The sequence below is a fragment of the Nipponia nippon genome, unplaced genomic scaffold (genome assembly GCF_047370975.1).
Source record: "Nipponia nippon isolate SJK-2023a ecotype South Korea unplaced genomic scaffold, ASM4737097v1 scaffold_4, whole genome shotgun sequence".
NCBI lineage: Eukaryota > Metazoa > Chordata > Aves > Pelecaniformes > Threskiornithidae > Nipponia > Nipponia nippon.
In genome coordinates, this window is record NW_028262358.1 from 25,360,315 (window position 1) to 25,383,081 (window position 22,767).

Sequence of the window (22,767 nt, forward strand, 5' to 3'; positions counted from 1 at the left end):
TTAGCCTGGAACTGAATGCATGCAAATGGCTCTATATGTGAAACTGTAGACTGGACTGAAAAATCTGAGTATTCCAGCTTGTGTTTCCCTGCATAATGAAGTCACTGACTAGTACGATCAGATTATATAAAAGTTGTCTTTGGCGTATATATAATACCTAGGTTCACATGAGCTGTTTTTAATCAGTAATTCATATTGTTTATCTTGCATGATGAAAGGATATAAATGAATGTACCTTTGTGTACATTGTGACAACCTTTGTAGAAACCCTGCAGGATATTTATAACAGTTCAACTGAAATTCAGTGTGAACCAGATCACCCGTTACAGGCTTGGTAGGATCCCAGCAACATAGCTGACAGGATGAAGAGCTGTGAACAAGGGCACAGAGACTTAGAAAGAAACGGTTAATTAAGTAGAGATTCTACTGAAAAGCCGTGGTAATATTTGAAGAATACAGGCTTTCAACTAAAATAGCAAATATATAGGGTTTTCTGTGGCATTCAACACTTTTTTTTTTCCTATTGGAACAGAATGTTAATCCATTGTATTTTGTAAGGATATTTCATTTGTCATCTGTTTTTAAAGATAGCGACCAGAGACACTGTGAGGTTTTGGCAGCTGCTGGTTTCTGGACTACGGGATTGCAAGACTCCAGTTGCAAGTCAATGTTTTTATCTTTTTTTGATCATAAAGTCAAGTAGTGGTGTTTTCTAAGGCCTCTGGTAAATACTGGTGAAGAATGACTGCTTCTGGGTATGTTGGTTAGAGTGGTGAATTGCAAATCTACCTGACTTCCTGCACTGGTTTAGGCTTCTCCAAAGTGTATATTTGAGCAATCTTATGTAAACACTTGATCAACTTTTTTCCCTACAATCTATTGCCTTCATTCTTCCAATTTACAAGTGGATTTCTACTCAATTGCGTCTTTAGCTGCTGCTACCTTGCACCTTTTCATCCATCTCCTTATGACATAATAGCTATAACAGCTATAGCGCTTCTAACAGGTCATCCTGTACAACAGTGTTTGCACCCAGTCCTTCCAAATATACCTAGCGATTCTTTTTGTCATTCCCTTAAGCTACCTTTGCAAAAGTTGTGATACTTAGGGATTTATGTCAGAGAAGGAAGAGCAAGCAGAGGGAGCTAGGAAAAAAGGTGCATGTGTGGTGGGGTCACCCTTGCTGCTTTACAGTGAGCAACAGCCTCTGCCTGACGAGGCTGTGTTAGGGCTGCTCTCTTCCATGTTCACACTTCACTAGGAAAATGTAATGGCCAGGAGCAAGCATTAAGGGGGCTGGCAGCATAATGAAGAGCAGAGATGCAAGTGCATTTCCTCACCTGGAATGTGAGCCTTTCTGGTACAGATTGGGACACACATACCTTAGGCTTGCTTGCAGTCCTAGCATCTGCCTCCGCTATCTATCAGAGCGGAGCCCAGGGAATATTTTTGTGGCCTCATTTAATGACTGCTGCTGTTTTGGTTTTGGGGTTTGTTTGGGTTTGGTTTGTTTTGGGTTTTGTTGGGTTTTTTTTTATGTGTGCCCCATCCTTAACAGAGACACGATCAATATCTAAGGTATGTAACAACTCCTGTACTACCTCCACTTGGACACAGAATTTGCCATAGTAAGTGTGGGTGTTGTAGGGAGTGGAATGTGCAATACAATTTGCAATACTCCAAATTACCAGCCTCCACCCCAGCTTCAAACCACAATAGCTGATGTGGGACTAGAAGGTGTCAGACCTCTGCTTCCACTCCTCCCTGCCTTCAGGAAAAGAAGCAGTTTATAGCTGGGCATGGTAGATCCTTCTGCAGATTCCCATGCCGAAGACATTGCTCTAGCTAGGGTTGCTCTCTACTAGGCTGTCAGCTGGTAATCTCAGGCACTAAGATAGTCTGGAATTAAAGTACCAGCCCATAGTATGTCCTATTTCTTCACCACTCAAGCTTGAGAATCCTTACTAACAAGCTGTAACAAATCCAATACAATTTATTCTTTAACTGCTGGATTTTATTTTTGTGTTTATCTTTAGTAGCTTTGTTTTAATAAGGGTCTAACTCCAGTCATCGCTGAGTATTAACAATGGAAAAGAGGATGCTAGGCTGGCTTCAGGAGGCAAGAATCCCCTGGAATACACAAGTACAGAGAAAAGAACATTGAATAGTAGGTTAAATACCTAAGCCTGCGCTTTGCTGTATCTAGCTATTTCTCCAGCATATTGCTGGTTTGATCCTTACGTACAGTTTGCCAATCAAGACACATTTTATGACAAGATAACTTTTTACTTACTTCTTTCATATTCTTGCTCTGACTGGAACTTTCTGCTTCTCTGTAAATTTGTGGCCTAAAAGGTTTGAATTAATGGCTTCTCTTTAGACAGATGCTGCCATTTAGAAATGTTATCTAAAAGACGTGCAATTAAATCTTGACCTCAATTAAGTCAGTACAAAGTTCTCACAGCTTAGTGTGATAAGCAGTTATGGTTCTATGATACTGAATTTGCTGTGATGTATCATTTTTACCACTCAGCATTAACACAAGGCACATCGTGTTTGATAATTTTTCAGAACCTCAACACATCTGCCTGTGTCCTCTTCTCCTCCCCGCCCTCAAAATCTAATTATAGTGGCTTTCACTGCTGTCTTGACAATTATTAGTGGAAGCAAGCGGAAAGACCTGAGCTATACCAATAACCAGGTTTCATTTATCAATCTCACAACTTCATTTAACTACCATTTTTTAACCCTCAAAGCTGGGGATGCCTCCCCATCTGAACAACGTGGTGAGCGTCCTGGGCTAAGTCTGCTGCAGATACTATGTCCTACTCAAATATGCCGTCAGAGCAGGTTGTGCTCTTCTGTCTCCTCCTGCTCTGGGATCTTTTGGCCCCAGCTTCCATTTGAACCCTTGAGGTTACAGAGTGCTAAGAGATGAAAGCTGGGACCTTAATGAAACTGTTGCATTTGAGACAGCATGAGGCACTAGGCGTAAAGCACTGGTAGGCTGGATCAGGCACAGCCTGGGCCAAGTGGGATCGACAAGGGTGTATGTGTGTCCAAAGGAGCTCAGTGAAACTGGGACTATTGAGGGCAGAGTATTTGTATACAGGGAAAAAGGGATAATAGTTTAGCAGATGTTTGAAAGGGTTTTTTCTTTTCCCCTTACATCACTTCTGTGTAGTAACGGGCGTTTCTGTTGTGTTTTTATGTTCTTTAATCATTTTTTTTTCCTAAAGACACAGCAGATTGATAAATCTAAGCAAAAGTAGCGTTACAGTTATGTCTTGATCATTTTGAAACCTTAGTTTTGTTTCCCTCTGCCTTTTTGTTATGAGACTTAGGCTGAACGAATCAGGCTATGTAATCCCTCGTGGTCTGGCTGGATTCATCCACGCCATTAGGATTGCTTTTCTTAGCCACAGTTAACAATGGTGTAATGGCTTATACAACATTTTATTAAGTTGAAATGCATCAATAGCACTAATGATAAACAATTGTGGTATTTTAGGAACAATAATTTCCAGCACTTACTGCACATGCTAGCCTGCGGAGCTTTTGGGCACCACTTGACTCTGTGGCATGAAAATATGGAATATTTGTCCCTTACAAACATGTTTGTGCTGTGGCACAGACTTAAGGAAACTGGTCTTGGATGTCTGTGGTAAGAAGTATATAAAAGCATTACTTTCATCTGTCTAGATTAAAATTCCTCTTCAACTGATGATGACTGTTGCTTAAGTCTGCTGCTGGCTAGTGTAAGTTGGGATAAAGTGGCCTAGCTTGGATTTGCTGTGGGGAGGATGGGAAGGGGCCTTCTTGTTGATGCCAGTCATATGGTGTGTCGGTTGTAGTGCAGCCTCCTCCTTTCCTCTCCCTCTGATACATGTTGGGACTGTCCCTGGCTTAGGATGATAAGCTTAATGTGAAACTACAATTAAGATGTATAGGAATTCAACCTCCTTCCTACATCTTTAACTCTGGGGAGGAAAAAAAAAAAAGCAGGCTACCTTTTAATGCCTAACTAATAGCATTATCTAACTTCATTAATGATTACTGATTAACCAATGCCAACAGTAGCTTTAACTGAACTTTTCCCAAGGAAATGATTAATTGCTGTTAACAACAGACAACAGCATTCTACTACATTCAGCAGAGAGTCAGCAGTACTGTTTTTGAGCCATGAAACAAGCAGGTAGTGAGACTGCAGGGGATGTGGGTGAATGTAGCTTAAATGCAAATTATGATGTGACTTCTCCTTTTGGATTTCCCAGTGTTGTGCTATTTCTTCCGTCAGCTTCAGCATGTGCAAAAACTGCATAACTAGCTTGCAGCATGGACATATTCATCATTACCTTCTTTTGGTAACCAAGTTAAACATAGTCTTGAGAAAGCTAAGCAAGAGAGTTGCAAAGCTGCGTATGGCATCATAAGACAAGAAGGTTGCATGCTGTGCTAAACTGGGGGAGGGAAGATGAAGCATTTTTTTTTTTTAATAGACCTTGGTCCTGATCACATTTCAGTGATGGTATTTATTGTACAATACTTACTTCCTAGAAATGCTCAGTGGACCTTGGATCAGACCTGATTAGTTTGCCCCCAGTTCTTCGGTCAGCTCAAATGGGATGGATCTTTGCACTTTGCAAAGTGCTGTTTGAAGTCGCTGGAATTCAGCACATGGACAAATAGACTCCCCCACAAAGGCAGCTGTTGTTGTTACGTTGGACTCTTTACTTTCTTTTTCAACTAGAAAAAACACCTTTTTTCTTAAACATCAGTATTAATTTTAGCTTGTAATGATACAGGCTCTAACAAACATAAGAAGGATAAAGTAGTCTGAATACCTCTTTAATTTTATAACAAGCTATTCACTAGGGATTTAAGTGTGAGAATCATCTTAATAACAGTGACAAGTATTTATTTAGTTCTCTTGTATTTGCGGTTTGATCTACAAACATTGACTGCATGTTGATAAGAGTTTACCAAACCCCAAGTCAGTCAGTCTGGTAAATGTTGACTTGAAATGAACTTGAATGAGTTTGAAGATAGGAGCTTTGTCTGATGACTAACCTCACCGCATGTGATCTTTATGATCAGGACCATGCAGTTTAGTGCTTAATTTGCCACTACAGGTGGAGAAAAATATTAGAGATTAATTCAGTGCAGTTAAGTCCCCTGTTTTTACTACATTCTTTTTTTTTTTTTTTAAATGGCTAATCACGAAACAGTGTGATAGCTAGAAAATGTTAAGAGTCCCATCTGCCTAAAGACAGGTTGGCTTTGTCTTTGTGCTTGTACCATGCTTTCATAGGCGAACTTTATGGGCTTATAAAAATCTTGCAAAGTGCAAGCTTATATATAATCAGCATATCATCGTTGCCTGAAGTAATATGATTCTCTGTGTATGATTGAACTAAATCAATTTGTCATGCATAAAAGATTTCATAACCAAGCTAACACAGAGGTTAAAGATTCAATAAGTAGTTGGAGTAACTCTAAACCTCCGTTTTTAAAAAAAACCAAACCAACCAAACAAACAACCAAAAAACCAAACCCAAACAAGCCCCAGACAAACCAAAAGCAAACCCTCGGCTCAAACTTACCTTGGTGACAGTAGTGTCAGTGGGTGAAAAATACCCATATAACTGAGATGAGAGGCCAGCTTTGTTGTGCTCTACTTAAGCCGCCCATTGATTGACACACACAGTATGGCAGAAACACCTTACATGCAGTAGTAACAAATGACAGTGCTGCTCGCTGACCATCTGGTTGCATTGTGGTGTATCTGTTATCCATCTTTAATAAGTGGTCTCTGTCGAAGTCTTCAGTTTAGTTTTAATGAGAAATTAAACACCTAAAAACATCTGAATTATTCAGCTCACAGTTATAGGCGTTGCTATGGGAAAATTTAGTACGGTATGAAATGGTATTGTAATAGCAGGAACAACTTTTTTTTTTTCCTGTTGAGAGATGTGTATATTAGGTTACTGTAATGTTGAGAGTCACATCAAAATCTGTATTTTGTTGAAACAAACAAAAAGTCACAAATCTGAGACTCAAGGCATTATCCCTCTATGGTTAATACTAAGTTCTTGCTTATCTGATACCCTTATGAAAACTGTAGCCAGAAAAGGGAACTTCAAGTGAACTTCTGCATCTTTTAAGGAGATTGAAATCTCTTTTGAGGGATTTAGCTGTTTAAAACCTAACTTTTTTTTGAGAGCTAACCTCTCCGTTTTTGAAGGTGACATTGATTTGGACAACTGTGAAAGACATTATGAGTAATCTTACCGGATCTGCATATGAGTTACAGAACATGTAGCTGCAGCAAGAGGGCTTATATTCCTGATATGCTAGACCAAAAGCAACCGAAAAAATTATACAGATGATGTATGCATTTTATATAAAACAGATTGAGGTGGAAAATCCGAGAGTGGCATTGCTGTAAAGGCTAACAAGCTCTGCCTAAGTGGAAAATTATGAAATTTGCATATAGCTGGTAGAAGAAAGGGAGAGATGGTTACATCTGCCTCACCTTCTGCTCGTCTTGACTAATTGGCAAATTGTTCAAATGTGATGTATTCTGGTTTTCACCTTTCTTACAAACGGTGAAGGTCATGAACAAAAGATGAGTGTGCTGTTCTTAGCCAGCTCCAAACTTCCTTGATTTGGTCTTGCTATGCTGTAGAAAGAGTAAGTACATTTAGACATGAATATACCCAAATTCTTTTGGGAGATTAGGATAGCCTTGCCTGAAGCATCATATGGCTTGGTCCCCCTCTGTAGCTTATAGAGTTTCTTTAGATTCTTTCTTTGTGGTGAAAGTAGTACAGATGTCAACTCAAGCTAGTGGGTGGGGGGGAAGGTGTGCATTTATCACGAGCCTGAAATTTTTGGTCACGCTTGTGACACTTTCTAAGGCCTATAATTTTTTACATGTGAAAAAACTTGGGCTCTCATCCAAGAGCTTAAAATATTAGAGAAAATGATAAAAAATGACAACTCTGTATGCTAGAATGGTAGAACTGGCAAGGCTGACTTATCTGCAGCCAGCTGATCTTGGTGAGGGATACTGCATGTGGGATCTGGAGGGGGAGGCAAGGGGAAGGGAGTTTGTTAGGGGGCTGAGCACTGTGTCAGGTCAGTTAAAGCCTTTTTAGATAAATACAGGAATGTAACAAGTGTTAAAGTCAATGCCACAATTTACTTCCATTTTAATGGCTCCTTCATGTTACCCTGAAGTGTCCTTAAAAGAATTAAGATGCAAATAAAAGCATCTTTGACTAAAAGGTCAAATAGTCTGATAACATTTACTTTCTGGAGAAAAATTGGAAAAGGAAAATGGCCTGGGGTTTGCATTTTGTGTGTGATAAATGGATGTGAGTCTTCAAAAGGAACTCGTGTATCTAAAAGATTACTGAAAGCAGAGCTTTTGAAAAGCGTGGTCTACTCTTGGATGAGTAAGAGAAAGGATGTAAGCATAGCTTGCCACTGAAGATCAAGGTAACAAGCATGTTTCCTCCATTTCTCCAGAGGTACAGCTGGTAGAGATGGAGTGGCTGATACCGTCCTTTAAATTTAAGAAGTTACTTGGAGAGTGGAGGTGATTTTGCCTCTCATACAGAGGACGTAATGGACGCTACTGTTACAGAGTATTTTGGAAGGTTTAACTGTTGTTATGAAAATGAAATGTTTAATGTTCTGAAGACAGCAATACAAAAATTGTCCACACCAGGGTATTTGACACTCTGTAAAGCAGCTCAGAATTGGAGGTTTAAATTTAATTATATCTTTTTTTTTTAAAGGGCCCACAACTTCCTCCCTTTTGTTTGGTTGTGGTTTTGTTTTGTTTGTTTGTTTGTTTGTTTTTTCCTTACCAGTTCTTCTTTCTTTATTGCAGCCTATAGAAAACATAGTTGTTAAGTTCTTCTTGGTGCTTCTTTAAACTGTTATTTTTCCAAATCCAATGCTAACTACTTAACTCACTTGAGATGCTTTCTGGATTTATGCTCCCTTGAGTATATGCCCTATTTCATGTTATGCATCCTCCAGCAGTCTGTGCTCTGCACGTGCTCCCATCTTTGTAGTTCCTCATGGCAGTTTTGTCTACTGTCATCTTTTCTGTAATGCTATTTTTTTTTATAAAATTTTATACGATTTCCACAGTAGTAAGTTGCTCTTTCCGAGAGGTCAAAAAAACAGTAGTTGTTTTCTGCTCTGTACAACTTGAGATTTCTCAGGCTATTTTCTTGTCTTTGCTCTCTGTATGACAGGCCTTTATGATTTTTAAAGGCAATTTTGGTTTTAGTGTCATCAGCACGTGCGTGCATCCTCATAACCCTTTTTTCTCCAACCATATGGCATCTGGGACTTCAGTTTGCTACAAGGAAAGCAAGCAAGGAGAACTGATTGAATCTGGTCAGGACAAATGAGCAGCTTTTTACTTCTCAATCTTTGACCCAGGCAGAGGTTCAAAAGCATTCCAAAACTTGCTGTTTCTGAACTCCAGAAACAAATCTTTTAGTTGGTTTGGTGTTTACAGCTTTGAACCTGGATTTCATTATGGTTATCCATGCTTCTGTGACTCGTGGACTACTTGAATGTCTGCAATGCATTCCTTCCTCGCAGCTACACTTGCAGGCAGCTCTAATGCTGTGGCAAAGTTGGAATGCAAATATGTGCCATTGAACGGTAGCGTATGAGAATGACAGTGGCTAATCGCTTCTTGAAGTGTACCCAGAGATGAAAAATGTTATCTTCTTCAAAAGTCTCTCAAGGATTTTATGACTAAAACCTGACTTGAATCTTGCAGCCAGATACAGTGATCAAATCCAGCCTGTGTGTATTAAGAATCTTCCAGACCGCGCAGCTCCCTTGCAGTAACCTAGATGCTGTTTAGGGTCGCTTTTTAGAGTAACCGAATGTAACAGATGTGTTTGTTTATTACTGTGTAACATCCCCACCTCAGTAATAACAAGTTTTTCCTTCTTATAGATGGGAAAAAGTCTAACCTTTTTCTGTGTTTTTGGTCTGTAGGGATTTTTTTTTTTTTGGAGGTGAGTGGGAGACAACTCCGATATCTAATTATCTGTTCCAGCAATCCTTGACATCAGTTAATCACCAATATTACCAATGTTAGTATCTGTATCTACCAGTTAATAAGCACATTAAAATGTATTTTTGCAATGATCAGTAGTTACATCCCTGTCAGTGTTTCTACAAGGCTGAAAAGACATAGGTACAGGGTGGTATTCAGTCAAAAAATATGTAAACTTTAGAGAAATGGTTAAAAAGGCCACAAATTGAGAGTTGCTTATGTTAATCTTTTGCCTTTTTTGCATTTATAATAGTCAAATGACAATATATAATGAAAGCTCACAAAGCTCGGAGATTATGAGGAATTGCTTCCAGAAATCAGAATTTGAAAAAAAAAAAAACCCAACAAAAAACCCCAAAAAACACCACAACCAAAAACCAGTTGTGAAACTTCTGAGCTTCAGCGTTAACAGTTATTGACCAAATGAAAAAAAAAAAAAATCTACTGCTTAGTTTTTCTTTCTTTTTGTTTGCAGTAATGGCACATATATACACATACGTGTTACTTTATACTAGAAAGGATTCTTCAGACTGGATGACAGACAGCAGGCTTCTCAAGATCTGTGAGGGATATTTCATTGTGCATGCTTCCTAGGACTTGGGTTGTCCATGTGAAGGCCAGGAAATGAGGAACAGGGGTGGGTCTTTGCTACTAGCTCATTCAGCAAAATGCTAAACCACAGCTTCCTAAGCTTTAAGGCAGTCACTCTGACAAAGAATGCTTTGTATGCCTGCTTCCCCATGTGCAATTCCTTTCTGCAATATAAATTGCCTAATTCATTAGTTGTCTAACATAATTTCTGCAGTCCCTCATTTTGATGCATCAGATTTGAGAATATTATTCCAAATTGTACAGTGTGAATAAAATTATTAAAGAGATACTGAATTTTATAAAAATTAATTATAATTCAAGTTTTTCATCTTGGAATAATATATAAACAAGGCTTCATTATGCTGTTGGGATGTAAAAATTAAAATGTAACTTCAATTATGGCCTAAAAATTGTCCTTTTTTTTGTCCAAAAATTGTCCAAAAACCTGAGGATTTTGGAGCAAAATTTTGCTAAGAATAAGTTCAAGTGTATGCCCAGAGTTGTTTGCATGAGATAGAAAAGAAAAAAAAAAAAAAAAAGTCTTATTGAAGCTGGTAACACCTCAGAACAGCTCAAGCTGACTCCATAATGATTACTGAGTGCAACTGCCAGATTTAACCTAGTAATAAAAATAACATAGGCAGAAAAACACCCAGACTTGGAAACACTTATGCAAGATGTGTCCTTTTTGTCAAGAAGGTCATCAGTTTTGTTTTGTTTTGCTCAAATAGAACATGATGGCATTATTTGGTTGTTTGCGTTTTTAAATTCTCAAATGAAATTTATCTGCAATAACAACTTTGTTTTCTTCCTGGAATGGAGGTTGGGATTTAATTTTGTTGATGGTACAGTCATCTCTGAAGACTCATTGTCTAGGAAACAGTGGACTAGCTTTACACATGGTGTGGTTTGTATGTGAAAGCAATATGTTTTTCAGTGTAAGGATTACCATTTGAAATGACTTTTTTTTTTTTTTTTTTTTCAGCACAAAAGACCTTCTAGCATGTCTCCTTCTTAAGGTGTAGTTGGTTTTTATCTGCTTTTATTCCTTAAGAACCCAGAGTTAAAATCACTTGCACAAGCCATTCTGCTCAGTGTAGGTATTACAATAGTTGAACTAAGCTGAGGAAACCGGCCCGGTCAGTCCAGAGAGGGCTGAAGGAGGTCTGACAGTGCTCTTCCAAGGCCTGTACAGGGGTTACAGAGAAGACAGGAGCAGACTTGTGTCTGAGATGAGAGACAAGTCCTGTGTCGCCACAAGGGATGATGCAGTTGCACAGAAGGCAAAAATTCCTCACCCTGCAGCGGTTTTGTGGGGGTGCAGGTTGCCTGGAGGGGGCTGTGAAGTCTCTGGGCCATGGTCAAGCGTCCCTATAGGTCACAGACCTCCGCAGGGGCTGGCTAGAAGTAGAAGATGGTGTTTGTGGCTGCAGGCGAGGGATAAGAGAGAAGGAAAAAGCTGGCAAAGTTGGTCTATAAAAAGCATGCGAAAGGGACGTATGACTACAGCAAGGCAACAAAACGTGTTGTTGCGTCTTTCTGGCGGTGCTGAGGGGGCCTGTGACTGTGTCCCCTCTTCCACCTTCCCCGTGGAAAAGCAGAAGCCGTTTTCGCGTTTTCCCCGAAAACAGCTGCCCAGGGCGACTGAAGCAGTGGGTCGCCAAGGGGAGCGTGGGGCCGGGCCGTGCTCCTCCCCGGCCGTCCCGGTCCGGCCCCGCCGGCCTCCGGGCCGGGAGCAGAAGCCCCGGGGGGCCGCCGCAGCGGCAGCCCCTGCTCCTGCCCCCTCCGCGGAGCGGGGTTACCCCGCGGGCCGGGTGGGGGGGCGCTCCCGGGGGCGGCGGGGCCCGCTCCGCTCCGCGCTGCCCAGCGTGCGTGTGTGCGAGGGGGCGGGGGGCGCCGCCGCCCGCGCTCTTCGGCGGGGGGCGGCGCTCGCTGCGGCGCCAGCCCCGCTGCTCGGCAGCCGGGGAGCCAGCGGGCGGTCACGGCGGGCACGCAGCCGGCGGGGGCGGGGAGCGCGGCCCCAGCGGCCGGCATGAACCCCCGGCGGCCCGCGCTGCCCGCGGCGGGGACGGAGGCGGCGCCGAGGTACGGGCCGGGCCCCCGCCCCCAACAGGTGCAGGGTCTTTCCCCCCGCCCGGCAGCCGCCTGTCCTTGCGGGGCCGGGGCTCGGCGCGGGGCCGGGGCTCGGCGCGGTCCCGCCCGCGGCGCGCCGTGCTGAGCTGAGCCGAGCCGAGCAGGCAGGGAGGGGAAGGGGAAGGGGTGGGAAGGGGTGGCAGGCCGGGCCCGCCCCGGCCCGGCCGCCGGCGCGGGAGAACCGAGGTGAACCCGCGGTCTGCGCCTGCCCGCCCGCCCGGCCCGGCGCTCCCGCCTCCCCGCCCGCCGGCCCCCGCGCTCACGCCGCCCGCCCTCCTCTCTCCGCAGGGAGCCGCAGGGCGAGTAGCGCTGCCGCGGCCGGGCCAGCCACCTCTGGGTCCATGAGCCGCCGCCAGCCGCCAGCCGGGACTGCCGCCGCCACCGCCGGGCCCAGCTCCCCCAGCCCCGCCGCCGTTTCCGCTGCTGCTCCGCCGCTCTGCCGGAGGTGAGTCCCGCGGCCGGGCCCGCCGCCGCCCGCTCCCCTCAGCGCCGCCCGCGGGCCCCGGCTCCTGTCAGCCGCTCCGGGGCGGGGGGAGAGGGCGCCGGCAGCCGCGTTAGCGCCCGCGACCTTTTTCGGGGGGGGGGGGGGGGGAAGGCGGAGGCCGGCTGGGACTACGCGTATGTTCCCCTCCGGGGAGCTGCGGGCTGGGGTCCCCCGGAGTCCGCTGAGGAGCGGTGAGGGGAGGCGGCCGCCGCTGCGGCGCCGGCTGGAGGGTCGCGCCGCTTCCTTCCCGCCCCCCTGGAGCGGGGGTGGCTTGCTCCCCCGGTGGCTGACGGCGGAGGCAGGAGCGGGCTGGGGCCGGGGCCGGCGGGCAGGCACCCCTGCCTCGCCTCGCCTCGCCTCGCCCCGCCGGGAAAGCGCTACCTGTGCCTTGTTTCTCCTCTCCCCGTAGGACGGTCCCGCGCCCTCGGCTGTGAGGAGAATGGCCGTGACTCTAGAGCAGGCCCAGCGGGTGGGCTATACCTGCCTGAAAGCACTCCTCAGGTTCGCTTTTATGGTCGCCAATAACCTGGTTGCTATTCCGTCCTACGTCTTGTATTTAATTATGCTGCAGCCTCTCCGAATGTTGGATAGTAAAAGCTTCTGGTATATCGAAGGAGTACTGTTTAAGTGGCTTTTAGCTATGGTGGCTTCCTGGGGCTGGTGGGCAGGATATACAGGTAAGAACATCTTATTAATTTAAAACGTACAAATACAAAGATGTAAATAAGTGTTAAAACACAGACGTTTTAGTATGGGGACATGTAGGGGAATATGTACATGTAGTGGATATGTGGGATGCTTTTCTTTCAGGTGTCTTATACGGATGCTTTGTATTTCGGGATTGAGATGCCGAGTGTACTGAAACACTTTTTTAAATCATGGGTACAAACTTATGTGTTAAGTAAGACTTTCTTAATCAGTATTTTCTCCTAGTGTAATCGGAAATACAATTTTTCCTAAGTATCTTCATCACTTTGTTTTAGTGTTATGTGCAAAAGGTACATCTCCTCAAAAGAGAGTTGATTTGTACTGTGCACGTAGCTGATAGAGCCGAACTTTTCTTTATTAAGTCTGCGTGTCTCTAAATCATCTCCACTTAAAACTGTTGGGGCACAAGGCTAAGAAGTTTGACACAAAGCTCACATCAGAAGAGTAGGTCTTCTATTCCTTGCAACAGTGACTGTCTTTTCTGCTGCTTCAGAATAGAGGGAAACAGAGGGAACCTCTTTTGTACAAATAGTGATACGCGATGTTTCTCGACTGTGTGCCTCTTCGTTTACTGTTAGCAGAGCTAATTACAGAATCTGTAGGGTTTTTCCCCTCTGCATGCTTGCTTTGCAATTATTAATTAACTTATTTTTGCTTGTTAGTATTCATAGGCTCATCAAGGTGATGGACTGAACTGAAATATTAAGGAAGGCTCTAGTCTTGTCCTCGAATGCACTGATTTTCATTCTGGCTACTGCACTTTGTGCAAGAAAGCAGCCATCAATTCTTTGTATGTCCTTGGACCTTGGAAAGGGGAGGAAATGAATCTACTGAGTGCAAAATATGAACAGCCCTCCTAAAATTCTTTCCCTCTCTTCTGCCCAGGCTGCATCTGCAGGTCTTGTCCATGTAAACAAGAAAAAAAAAGGAATGGCAGCACACAGCTCTGGAGTCTGGTCAGACTCCCGATTAGTCAGAAAGTCAGTGTTGACCCAGATGGAGCGCTCTTTTTGTTAGGCTACAAGAGCTGAAGCCTCTGTGACAATGTGCCTTTTGGTACCCTGTCGTGTGCCTTTCCGAGATGCACAGAGTTTCTGTGGATACTCTAGGTGAGCTTCCAGTTCTTCTTAAGGAGATGGTGGCAGCAGCAAGCTAGATTCTGGTCTATCGGGCTACAACTGTCGCAACGTTGCACTGCTTCAATTGCCTTGCCTGGTACAGCTAAAGCTTTTCCAGATATGCTGTTTTAAAAATCTTTTCATATGTTTGTACTTGCTCATTAAAAGAAGTCCACATAGTATTTGCAGTGGCAGGTGCATTTTTAAAAGCCTGCTTTATGCCTTAAAGCACAAAGGCCTTCCAGAAGGAAGGATTGACTTTAAAGGTGTCGTGTGCATTATTAATTGGAAATGGGAAAGTTTATGAGCATAATGGTAATGTTAAAGTCATACAGCATATGACCCCAGGGATTCGCTGTGTATATTGAACGTGTTAGTTAAAATTCAAGCCATTGTCTCAGGACGATATGGTTGTCAATTTTTGAAAGCAGTTTCCTTGGGATAGTTTTACTGCTGACTGCAGAACTGTGTGGTTTCTTTTGCCTATTGCTTGGAAAGTGGTCTTAGCATGATCTGCATATCCTAGAGTCTCCCTGAAGCATCTATTGATTGGTGTTGCTGATGTATCTTGACAATTTGAAATAATTTGTTTTACAGTCTTGAAATGTCTTAGTGTGTTTGTTTGAAGTATCATTTACAAACAGCTACACAGAAGTGTTCTCTGGGATGGTGTATGGGTAAGGAGGCCCTTCTTTTAGCCTTTCACTATAAAGCATGGCTTTTGTTTTGGGGAGGATTTTAAGCAAACGCTTGTATGAAGTCTCAGTTTAAATATATTTTGTTTGAAGATGTTAACGTGTTTTATACTGAAAACTACAAAATAGCAAGAATAGCTTATTTCTTTGTCCATTCTTTCTTTACCGTCATCAGTGCTCAACACCACATGCAGAACAAACCTGGGAAGCGTATCTTTCTGGCTTCAACATATGTAGACAGCGTAATTTATGTGTCTGTTTCCAGACTGATAGATTAATAAAAGACTGTTGCTAGTTCCCCTCTTTTTATATAACTAATTCAGAACTGAAATACTACTTTATTAGAGTTGGTGTCTAAGACTTGCCGTGGTGCATCTGAAAGAGACATTGCTCCAGAATTCTTCCGTTTTCAGTTCCAAAACCTAAGTCAAAGATAGGTCTCAATATGTTCTATCTTTGCAAAAGTAAATACAAGATAGTAGGTATGTATGCGTTCATTGAGAAGATTAAGGATTTTTCTTTCCTTTTGAGTAGCAGAGCAGTTGGTGAGTTGTTTTTCTGTTGTTTTTCTTCTTGATTAAGAGGGAACCAGCCAAATAAGTTTACTTGTCTTTTAATTGGAGGTCGTGTTCTCCTTCAGTTGCATTGAAGGTGTGTTTCAGTTGTTTAATTTATTTACTTTTTCCCCTTCTGAGCTTGGGTCATCTGTTGGGTGAGAAGTGACAGAAACCATTTGTAATTAGGGACTTAAACTCAGCCTGCAAAGTAGATTCAGGGCAGGCTTTTTTTTTCCCCTTGTAAGTTTGTACGTAATGTGTAGAAGAGAGCTCAACACCAAATGAAGAAAATATGGTGAGTGCTAGGTTTTCCTTCTGGGCTTTGCTGCTGTTGCGTAATTGTTGGTATATTTTATCGAATAAAGCGGGAAGAGCCGAGGAAAACTCATGAACTAGGTCTGCCCTTCTCCTCCCCACCCCCGCGTAAACCTGTGTTTTCGTGCTAGGATCCTAGAGGATTTGTTACAGAAATTACATGATCTGTGTCTATATGGGCAGCTCTAATCTGTGCTTTTTGATAAACGTGGGTGTTTCTGTTTGCAAATGCACTTGATGTTATGTAAAGAGGTAGTGTATAACTGGACAAGCAAAATAAAGAAAGGAACGGGAAGAGAAATTGTAAAGGTTGCTCTCCTTTCCCTAATCTTTTTCTTCTTAAGATGCAAGTATGAGAGAGAACTTGGGTATAATTGGTTGCCTTTGATTTTTAGAGGGCAGAGTATGATAAATATCTGTGTTGTTCTCTTGAACTCTATAGTGTTTCTTATGAAAACTGATGTTTTTATGAAGAGCATTCAGATAGTCTAGCAATGTTATTTTATTTTTATATGCTTTCAGAAAGGCTTTCTTATAACTCTTCTAACCCTTTTTCTTTTTTTAAGGCTTTTTATATAAATGTATTGCTCTCGTTGTAGGAGCTGTTCAGTTAGGACACTCGGAATCTGCATATTAGTGTGATTTGAAAGGCACGTTTGAATAACACTTCTAAATATTTTCCTGCATTTGTTGGAAGATCCATTCTAAAAAAAGCAAACTTGAGAGTGCTTGATCCTTTGTTGGCAAGTACCTTTTTTCCTCTATACTATAATTTGCCATTTAATATACAAGTAAACCAGAAACCACTAAATAGTGCCGTAGATGTAATGGGAGGGAGATGGAGCATACCTGTGGTGGTGAATTTCTGATGACCTCCTGTTCACATGGAAAACTAGTTTTAAAGCGACCATCTTCTAGATTTGAACTTCTTTGGGCAAGTAAGTGTTGGAGGCTAAAGTTTAATATCCCTGTATCTAATCAAATTGCTAAAAATAGGACTGCTAGAGAAAAGCTTGCTTTGCTTAAATACACTTAGACAAAATGTTTTGTTGTCTTCTCCTGCTGTCTAAATGCAGAAGTTAGCATTAGCCTGTGATAGTGTTATTGTGGTATTGCAATTAGAAGTCTCTAGGACAGCAGAGTAATCGGTTAGCAATGCAGTCCTGATACTCCTGATGCTAATCTTGTGCTTCACTCTGCTCCGTACAGCTCTGTCCCACTGTAGGGAGTGGTGATGCATGCCCAGCCTGTACCTCTGGCTGGGGACGGGGAGAAGCTGGTGGAGGGTGGGTGTCCTCTGTCTGCAGCAGCTATCGGTGCTCTTCTGCCTGTCAGAGAACCAGAGAAGTGTTGTATGTGGTCAGCAGGGTTGTGTGTGTCTTGGGAGGGGGTTTCCATGAAGACTGGTGCCTGGAGTATTTCATGCTCCAGCAGTGAAGAGTACAACTCGACAAAACCTTCTGTTTCAGCCTCTTGCCAACACACACAGTCTTGCAATAATATTGGACAGGTTGGTGGGCTGTGGGCTGATGAATGCAAGAGTAATACACCTCTGTTACCACACACAGAAAAGTCTTTGTGAGTATGCTTACTGGTATAATGATGCAGTGCTTAATAAAAAGTGAACTAATCCTATGGTATTGCCTGTTACTGTTCTGTGCCAGCTGGGAAGGTGACATTTAAAGAGCGTCTGTAAGAATTGTCAGGTTTTGTCAAGTGAGGAGAATTTCCCTTTCCTACTTCTTCGTTATTCAGCCAAGTAGAGTAAAATAGAGATTTGGATTTTCAGTTGTGTCCCCCCCCCGTCCTCTCCCCTCAAATGATTTAAAATCTATTGGCTGATTTGTATGTATGATTAAGTAGTGACCACTCTATAATTTTTTCAGCAGTCATACTTTTTTTTTCTCTTATTCCAAATCTTCTTTGTTTCCATTTCATCAGTCAATACCCTCAACTCCTCTAATCTTCTAAGAATGCAAATATTTTTGTCTTCCAGAACTGTAAAAGATACAGGTGGAGTTGCTGTGAGAACACTTCCTCCTTGCAGATAGCGTGCGCTGTCTGTGCTGCTTCTCATGACAAGTCAGCCCCTCTCCTCGGGCAGGAAGTGCAGCAGAAGGTGAAGAACAGCAGATGAGAGAAAGTAATTTTTTTGCCCCACGTAAGGCAGGAGGTGTTACTTCAGGAGACCTATCTATGCCTCTAACCCTGCCATTGTTTTCTACCCTCCTCTGTTCCTGCAGTGTGATTTTTAACTGGCAATATTTTGTTTTCGGGACTGGTCACTGCTCTGAGGACTGGGTAGGGAGGGGCGTGGGGGAAACAGCTTGTGATTTTGAGGTCAGGCAGTGCGTGAAATGGAGAAACAAAATTGTTCTTTTGTGTTTTCTTTGAATATGCAAAAATAGTTGATGTGACTCAGTGGATCAGGATAGCAACATACCATACAGAAACTTTTAGTTTAAGCTATGGCTGTGTGTTGCGTTGCTAGGTAGTCTCTGGCTTAAATGCAGCTTTCTCTGATGTGTATGTTTTATGTGTAGGTTACGCTGAGATCAAGCAGAGATCTTTGAATTTCTTTTGCTGTTTGTAAGAGTAAGTTTGTGTGTAATTTGTGAGCTGTCTTGATAAGAAAAGGTCAGAGTTGAATGAGTTGGGGACGTTGGAGCTGTTTCTACTGTGGCCTCAGAGCAAAGGCTCGTTGTGCCTTTGCGTAAGAGGAGGTAAGGAGTACAGTGAACTTACTGTCAACTTTGTGCAAGTGATGTGTCTGTTTGTAAAGAGTGCTATACAGTGACCCTTGTCCTATTTTAATGATATGCAAAAATCACACCAGGAAATTCCCATCTCTCCTTTTTGGAACATCAGTTACAGCCTTCACCATACTTCTTTGTAGTTCATCTAGTGTCAGCAACGTGTCAAAAGCAGTAAAGCTTATCTTTCATTTTCCTATTGTATCATTTAACTATAAAGGATCATTCCAAAAGATTAGGTATTGAAATGCTCTCTGAATTTTATTTTTAGAAAGCTTCTGCCTTATGGCACAAAACTTAGAGTAAAAGCACACACTGTTGGTTTTTTTGCTAGTGATATTTTTGTTGTTTGTTGCTATTTACGTCCTTTTTTTTTTTTTATAGTGGGTTAGTCTCTGCTCCTCTTTCACCTACTCTGGATAATACAAAAACTATTGCAAGCATACCAAATCTGTCACATCTGCCTAAGGACAGTAAAGATGAAATTATTGAGGAATACCTATATAGAAAGGTGTCATTTACTTTTAAGTCCAGGAATGGCTGTGGCATGCTTCTGAATTAGCTTATGTGCTAACAGCCAAAGGAAGACAAAGTTTTGGGAATTCTGGGTTCTATTCCCGCTTATGGCTGAGTTTGCTGTTTTTAGGAGGTGTTTTCATCCCTCCTAGTTCTTCTGGGCCTTTGTTTTTAGCATATCTATTCACGCTAGTCATCTTCTCCCTTCGTTGCTGGTTGAGTGCCTGAAAGGATATGACTAAGAATACCTGAGAGATGTGTCTCTGTGCTTTTTCTTGTTCTTTTTCTTGATGGTAGGCTTTTAGGAACCATGTGAAATCGTTACAGGAAAACTTTTGTCCAGCTCTGATTTGGAGAAGCAAAATCTTAGGGAGTTAAATTCTTTGTGCACAAATTCTTTTCAGAGTGTATGGAGGGAGGAATTTTTTTTCCACTTTGACAGTATGATTGCATCTGTATTGGAACATGTCAGAGATGATGCCTTTTTGTCAGAGATGCAATTTCTCATTCTCATTTAGTGTAACTGTTCTAAAGCATAGAAATTTTAGAGCTTTTCAAGAAAACTGGAGAAAAAAATCAGATGTTTAATGTGGATAAAACCTATTTTCTCTGTCAGTTTGTTCTGGAAAATTACTTTTTTAGAATGAAACTCTAACAGATGAACAGAATATATCACTTTCCCTTTCTCTGTCGGGTGGTGTGAGGGACAGAAAAGTCTTGCCAAAGGTTAGTTTGGCAAGGTTTTAAGCTGCTGAAAACAGGATCTTAAAAATGGAAGAGTTGTGCAACCTTAATTAGACAGGGTAAGTTAGTAAATCCTTTATGGAATATAAGCTTAGTGGTGTAACTTTCCAGCATGATCTGAGCCAAAATACAGCTCCAAGATATGTAATCTGCTCGCGTTTATTACAGTGGAATATAAACTCTAATGCTTAAGATGACATGTCAAATGCGGGATTGCGTAGGCATGTAATTGCACTGCTATTGCAGTCACCGCAGTTGAGATAATAGTCCAGCCATTTGTATATGCAGTTACTGAAATAAATAAGGCTAACATGTTTGCATTCCTAAAAACGTTCTGTGCCACCAGTGAGGGGTTCTGCATATGAGGCTGTAATTTTTTTTTTTCTCTCCCCCCACAAGCATTTCAAGCAGGGAGCGCCACTGGAGAAAGCCAGTCCTAGCCTTTCAGACTCGTCGTACCAACCCTGCTTCAGTTTTATTGGCCAAATATTTTAATGGTTGTGTGGTGATCTGGATGATGGCCCTGATCCCCACTAAAACTACCCACCCCCTTTTTTGCTGGGTGACTTAGAAAACACAGTCCCTAACCCAGTTCATTTTGCAGGTGTGATGAAAGAAGAGGGTGGGTACAAATAGCAAAGGGAAAGAGGAAGGAACTGCATCTTTTGGTGACAGTACCAGCCTTAATGTATTTGTTGAACTACTGCTTATGGCCCCAATTCAGGAGAGCAGTCCTGTGCAGGATAGGGCCTCTAGTATGTGAATAAAATGTCACTGAAGTAGACTTCTTCACCTTTTCTTACTATTTTGTTAACTGGTTAATGTTGTTTAGACTGGAAAAGTGCCTTCTGCAAAGTTCCTTTAGAGAAGAAAACTAAGCGTAGGGCGAGAACAATGGGTTATCATAAACTGGAAACTGATTGATAAAGGAATAAAAAGACCAGTGTTCACTTTGGTGAAAGCTTAGCAGTGGGATCCCTCTGAAGTTTTGTATGTCTACTGTTCCGTCAGCTACAGAGACAATTCCAAAGAACTTCAAAAGTACTTAGGCTGTATGAATAGCCAACAAAATGCAGAAGTTGTTCAGAGTTGAACAGTCCAAAGTAATAAACATTTAAGTAAAGCAGCAGTTTAAGAAGGAGATTAGTATCATGCTGGAGACCTTAGGGGAAGTTTTGGCTCAGTGCACAACTATACGTTCTGTTATAAAATATGTAAAGAACAAGATGGAGAATAATCTTAAAAATATCAGTGGTTCAACTTCACACTTTGCTGTTTTTGTCTCAGCTGTTTTAAAGATATTGAAGAGTTAAGAAGGGGCTCTAAGAGGGTCAACAGCTTCATTAGTGCAAGCTGAAATCAAATGAGAACAATTTCATTCACAGCTGAACTTGAATCAGAACTGAATTGAACAACTCAGTGATTCTGTTTCCTGGGCAGAATAGAGTAGGAGAGATGCAGTCTCCCTGCTTCTGTGTAAAGAAGCAGCGTCTTGTCATTGGAAAGTACAAAATTAGTTTTTAACATTTAATAAGACAGCAGTGCCTGAGATTTTTGTTTCCTTCTTTGTTTTTTCATAAATACTTTCATTATGTCTTTTCACAAATACTGACTTTGCAGAATAGTGTCAATGGTGTTACTTTTTTTGAGTCATACAACACAATCTGAAAACTTCTTGTTTAAATGTTATCGTTCTAAAAGGTAAGGAATTGTCCCTATTTAAGGAGTCTAATAGTTTAAACTAGCTTAGAGATTCATCTCACTTTTGTAATTTGAAGGAAGGTGGAGAGGAAAGATTAATAGCTTTATTACCTAAATGAGAAGCTGTAGAACTAAGAATAGAAGTGGTGTTCTAAGAGCAAGGGCCAGCATTGCTGCTGTTTGGGAGGACGTGGGTTCTGGAAAGTTGATTCACAAGGATAATGGCATGAGTGCTTGTGGGTGTGTTTTTTTGGTGGCAAAAAGGAGGATTTTGTCTGAGGTTTTTTTAATTTACTTTCATTTGTTTTCTAGCATCCAAAAGTTACAGGCATGTACAGTTTCTGTGAAAGTCTGTAGTGTCTCTGCTTGCCAGATCTGGGGGAAAAAAACCATTAATATTAAGAATATGTGGTTTTGGTTAATTTAAGCATCAGTTATGTTTGAATGTTGTGTTTAGGGTGGGCCATTGAACGCTATTTTGGTGACTTGGGTGTTTTATTATCTACGTAGGTAAACGTGACTCTTTTTTAAGCATAGTTTCCTGACGGGATTAAACTACTTGTTTAACAGCTATTCTTTCACTCCTCCCACACTTCTGATTTGTCTCCTTGCAAATCTGTCTGTGATTGACCAGATGGTTCAGATTTCATACATAATGCTGTTCTCATGAGTTTTGTGAAAATTGGCAGCTGAGCAGAGGAGAGACAGACCCAAGTTAGTGCCTCAGCTGAAGGTAGTGCAGGCAGATTTGGCCATCGTATATCTTGTTTGACATCTGCTGCATGTCCAACCAGTGTATCAGTGGTTTTGGGTTTGCCACGATGCTGGCATATCTTGTCCAGCCCGTTGAGAAGAAGAAGGTTAGACAACAAGTTTTTGGGAAACCAGGCTTTGTTACTTCTGCTGCTTCTGGAGCAGTGTGTTAATCTGGCAGTGGCAGACAGTGTATGAAGCAGCATCCTCCTTTAGATGATGTTTAGTCCACCTTGCTTATCATAGCCTTTCAGATCCAAAAGGCGTATGCAGATAATTGTTTAGTCTTAATATTAAGAAAAAGGATAAGGTGGTAAAAGAACTTAATGTATTGTGTTTTTAAGACTTTCTACTCTGTATATAAAACAGGAGTTGGCATAGCCTCCTAAAAGGAGGATTGGAAGGGTATCAACCTGACTGAAACTCTCAAGAAAGAGCAGTGATGCTCAGATTACTGTAGGCAGGGCAGAGCCAAAGAAAAAGTTGGTTATGAATCTGACCCAGGGACATGTAGAAACGTGAGGCTTGAGGTGTATTTGAGTGTATTTGGGGAGACCTGGGAGAGAGCAACAGTGTGGGTGGGTAAGCAGCATGAGATTCTG

General features: G+C 42.1%; 2 protein-coding genes and 1 long non-coding RNA gene across 7 annotated transcripts in view; 2 read left to right on the plus strand and 1 right to left on the minus strand.

Moving 5' to 3' along the window:
* INTS7 (integrator complex subunit 7) overlaps window positions 1–12,244 on the plus strand; it is a 46,926-nt gene extending 34,682 nt beyond the window's left edge. The window contains exon 21 of one of the 3 annotated variants that reach the window (XR_015708048.1): window positions 12,110–12,226. Coding sequence is in view for 1 of the 3 variants with exons in the window: in XM_087773905.1 (XP_087630031.1) it covers window positions 12,110–12,166 (57 nt within the window). In the remaining 2 variants the exon portion in view is untranslated. Of the gene's footprint in view, window positions 1–12,109 lie in introns of all 3 variants that reach the window. The other 2 variants (XM_087773905.1, XM_087773904.1) reach the window with 2 other exon arrangements.
* LOC148053220 (uncharacterized) lies at window positions 10,697–12,291 on the minus strand. 2 transcript variants are annotated; one of them, XR_015708050.1, is made up of 2 exons: window positions 12,153–12,291; window positions 10,697–11,089 (listed from the first exon to the last, which is right to left on the minus strand). It is a non-coding gene; the product is annotated as an uncharacterized LOC148053220 (long non-coding RNA). The 2 variants fall into 2 exon arrangements; XR_015708049.1 differs by having other exon boundaries at window positions 10,697–11,115; window positions 12,153–12,277.
* A 453-nt stretch (window positions 12,292–12,744) lies between these two features.
* Window positions 12,745–22,767, plus strand: part of LPGAT1 (lysophosphatidylglycerol acyltransferase 1) — a 66,702-nt gene continuing 56,679 nt past the window's right edge. Inside the window, exon 1 of one of the 2 annotated variants that reach the window (XM_009472972.2) lies at window positions 12,745–12,982. In XM_009472972.2, the coding sequence (XP_009471247.1) occupies window positions 12,745–12,982 (238 nt within the window). Of the gene's footprint in view, window positions 12,983–13,960; window positions 14,123–22,767 lie in introns of those variants that run through there. The other variant, XM_087773908.1, reaches the window with a different exon arrangement.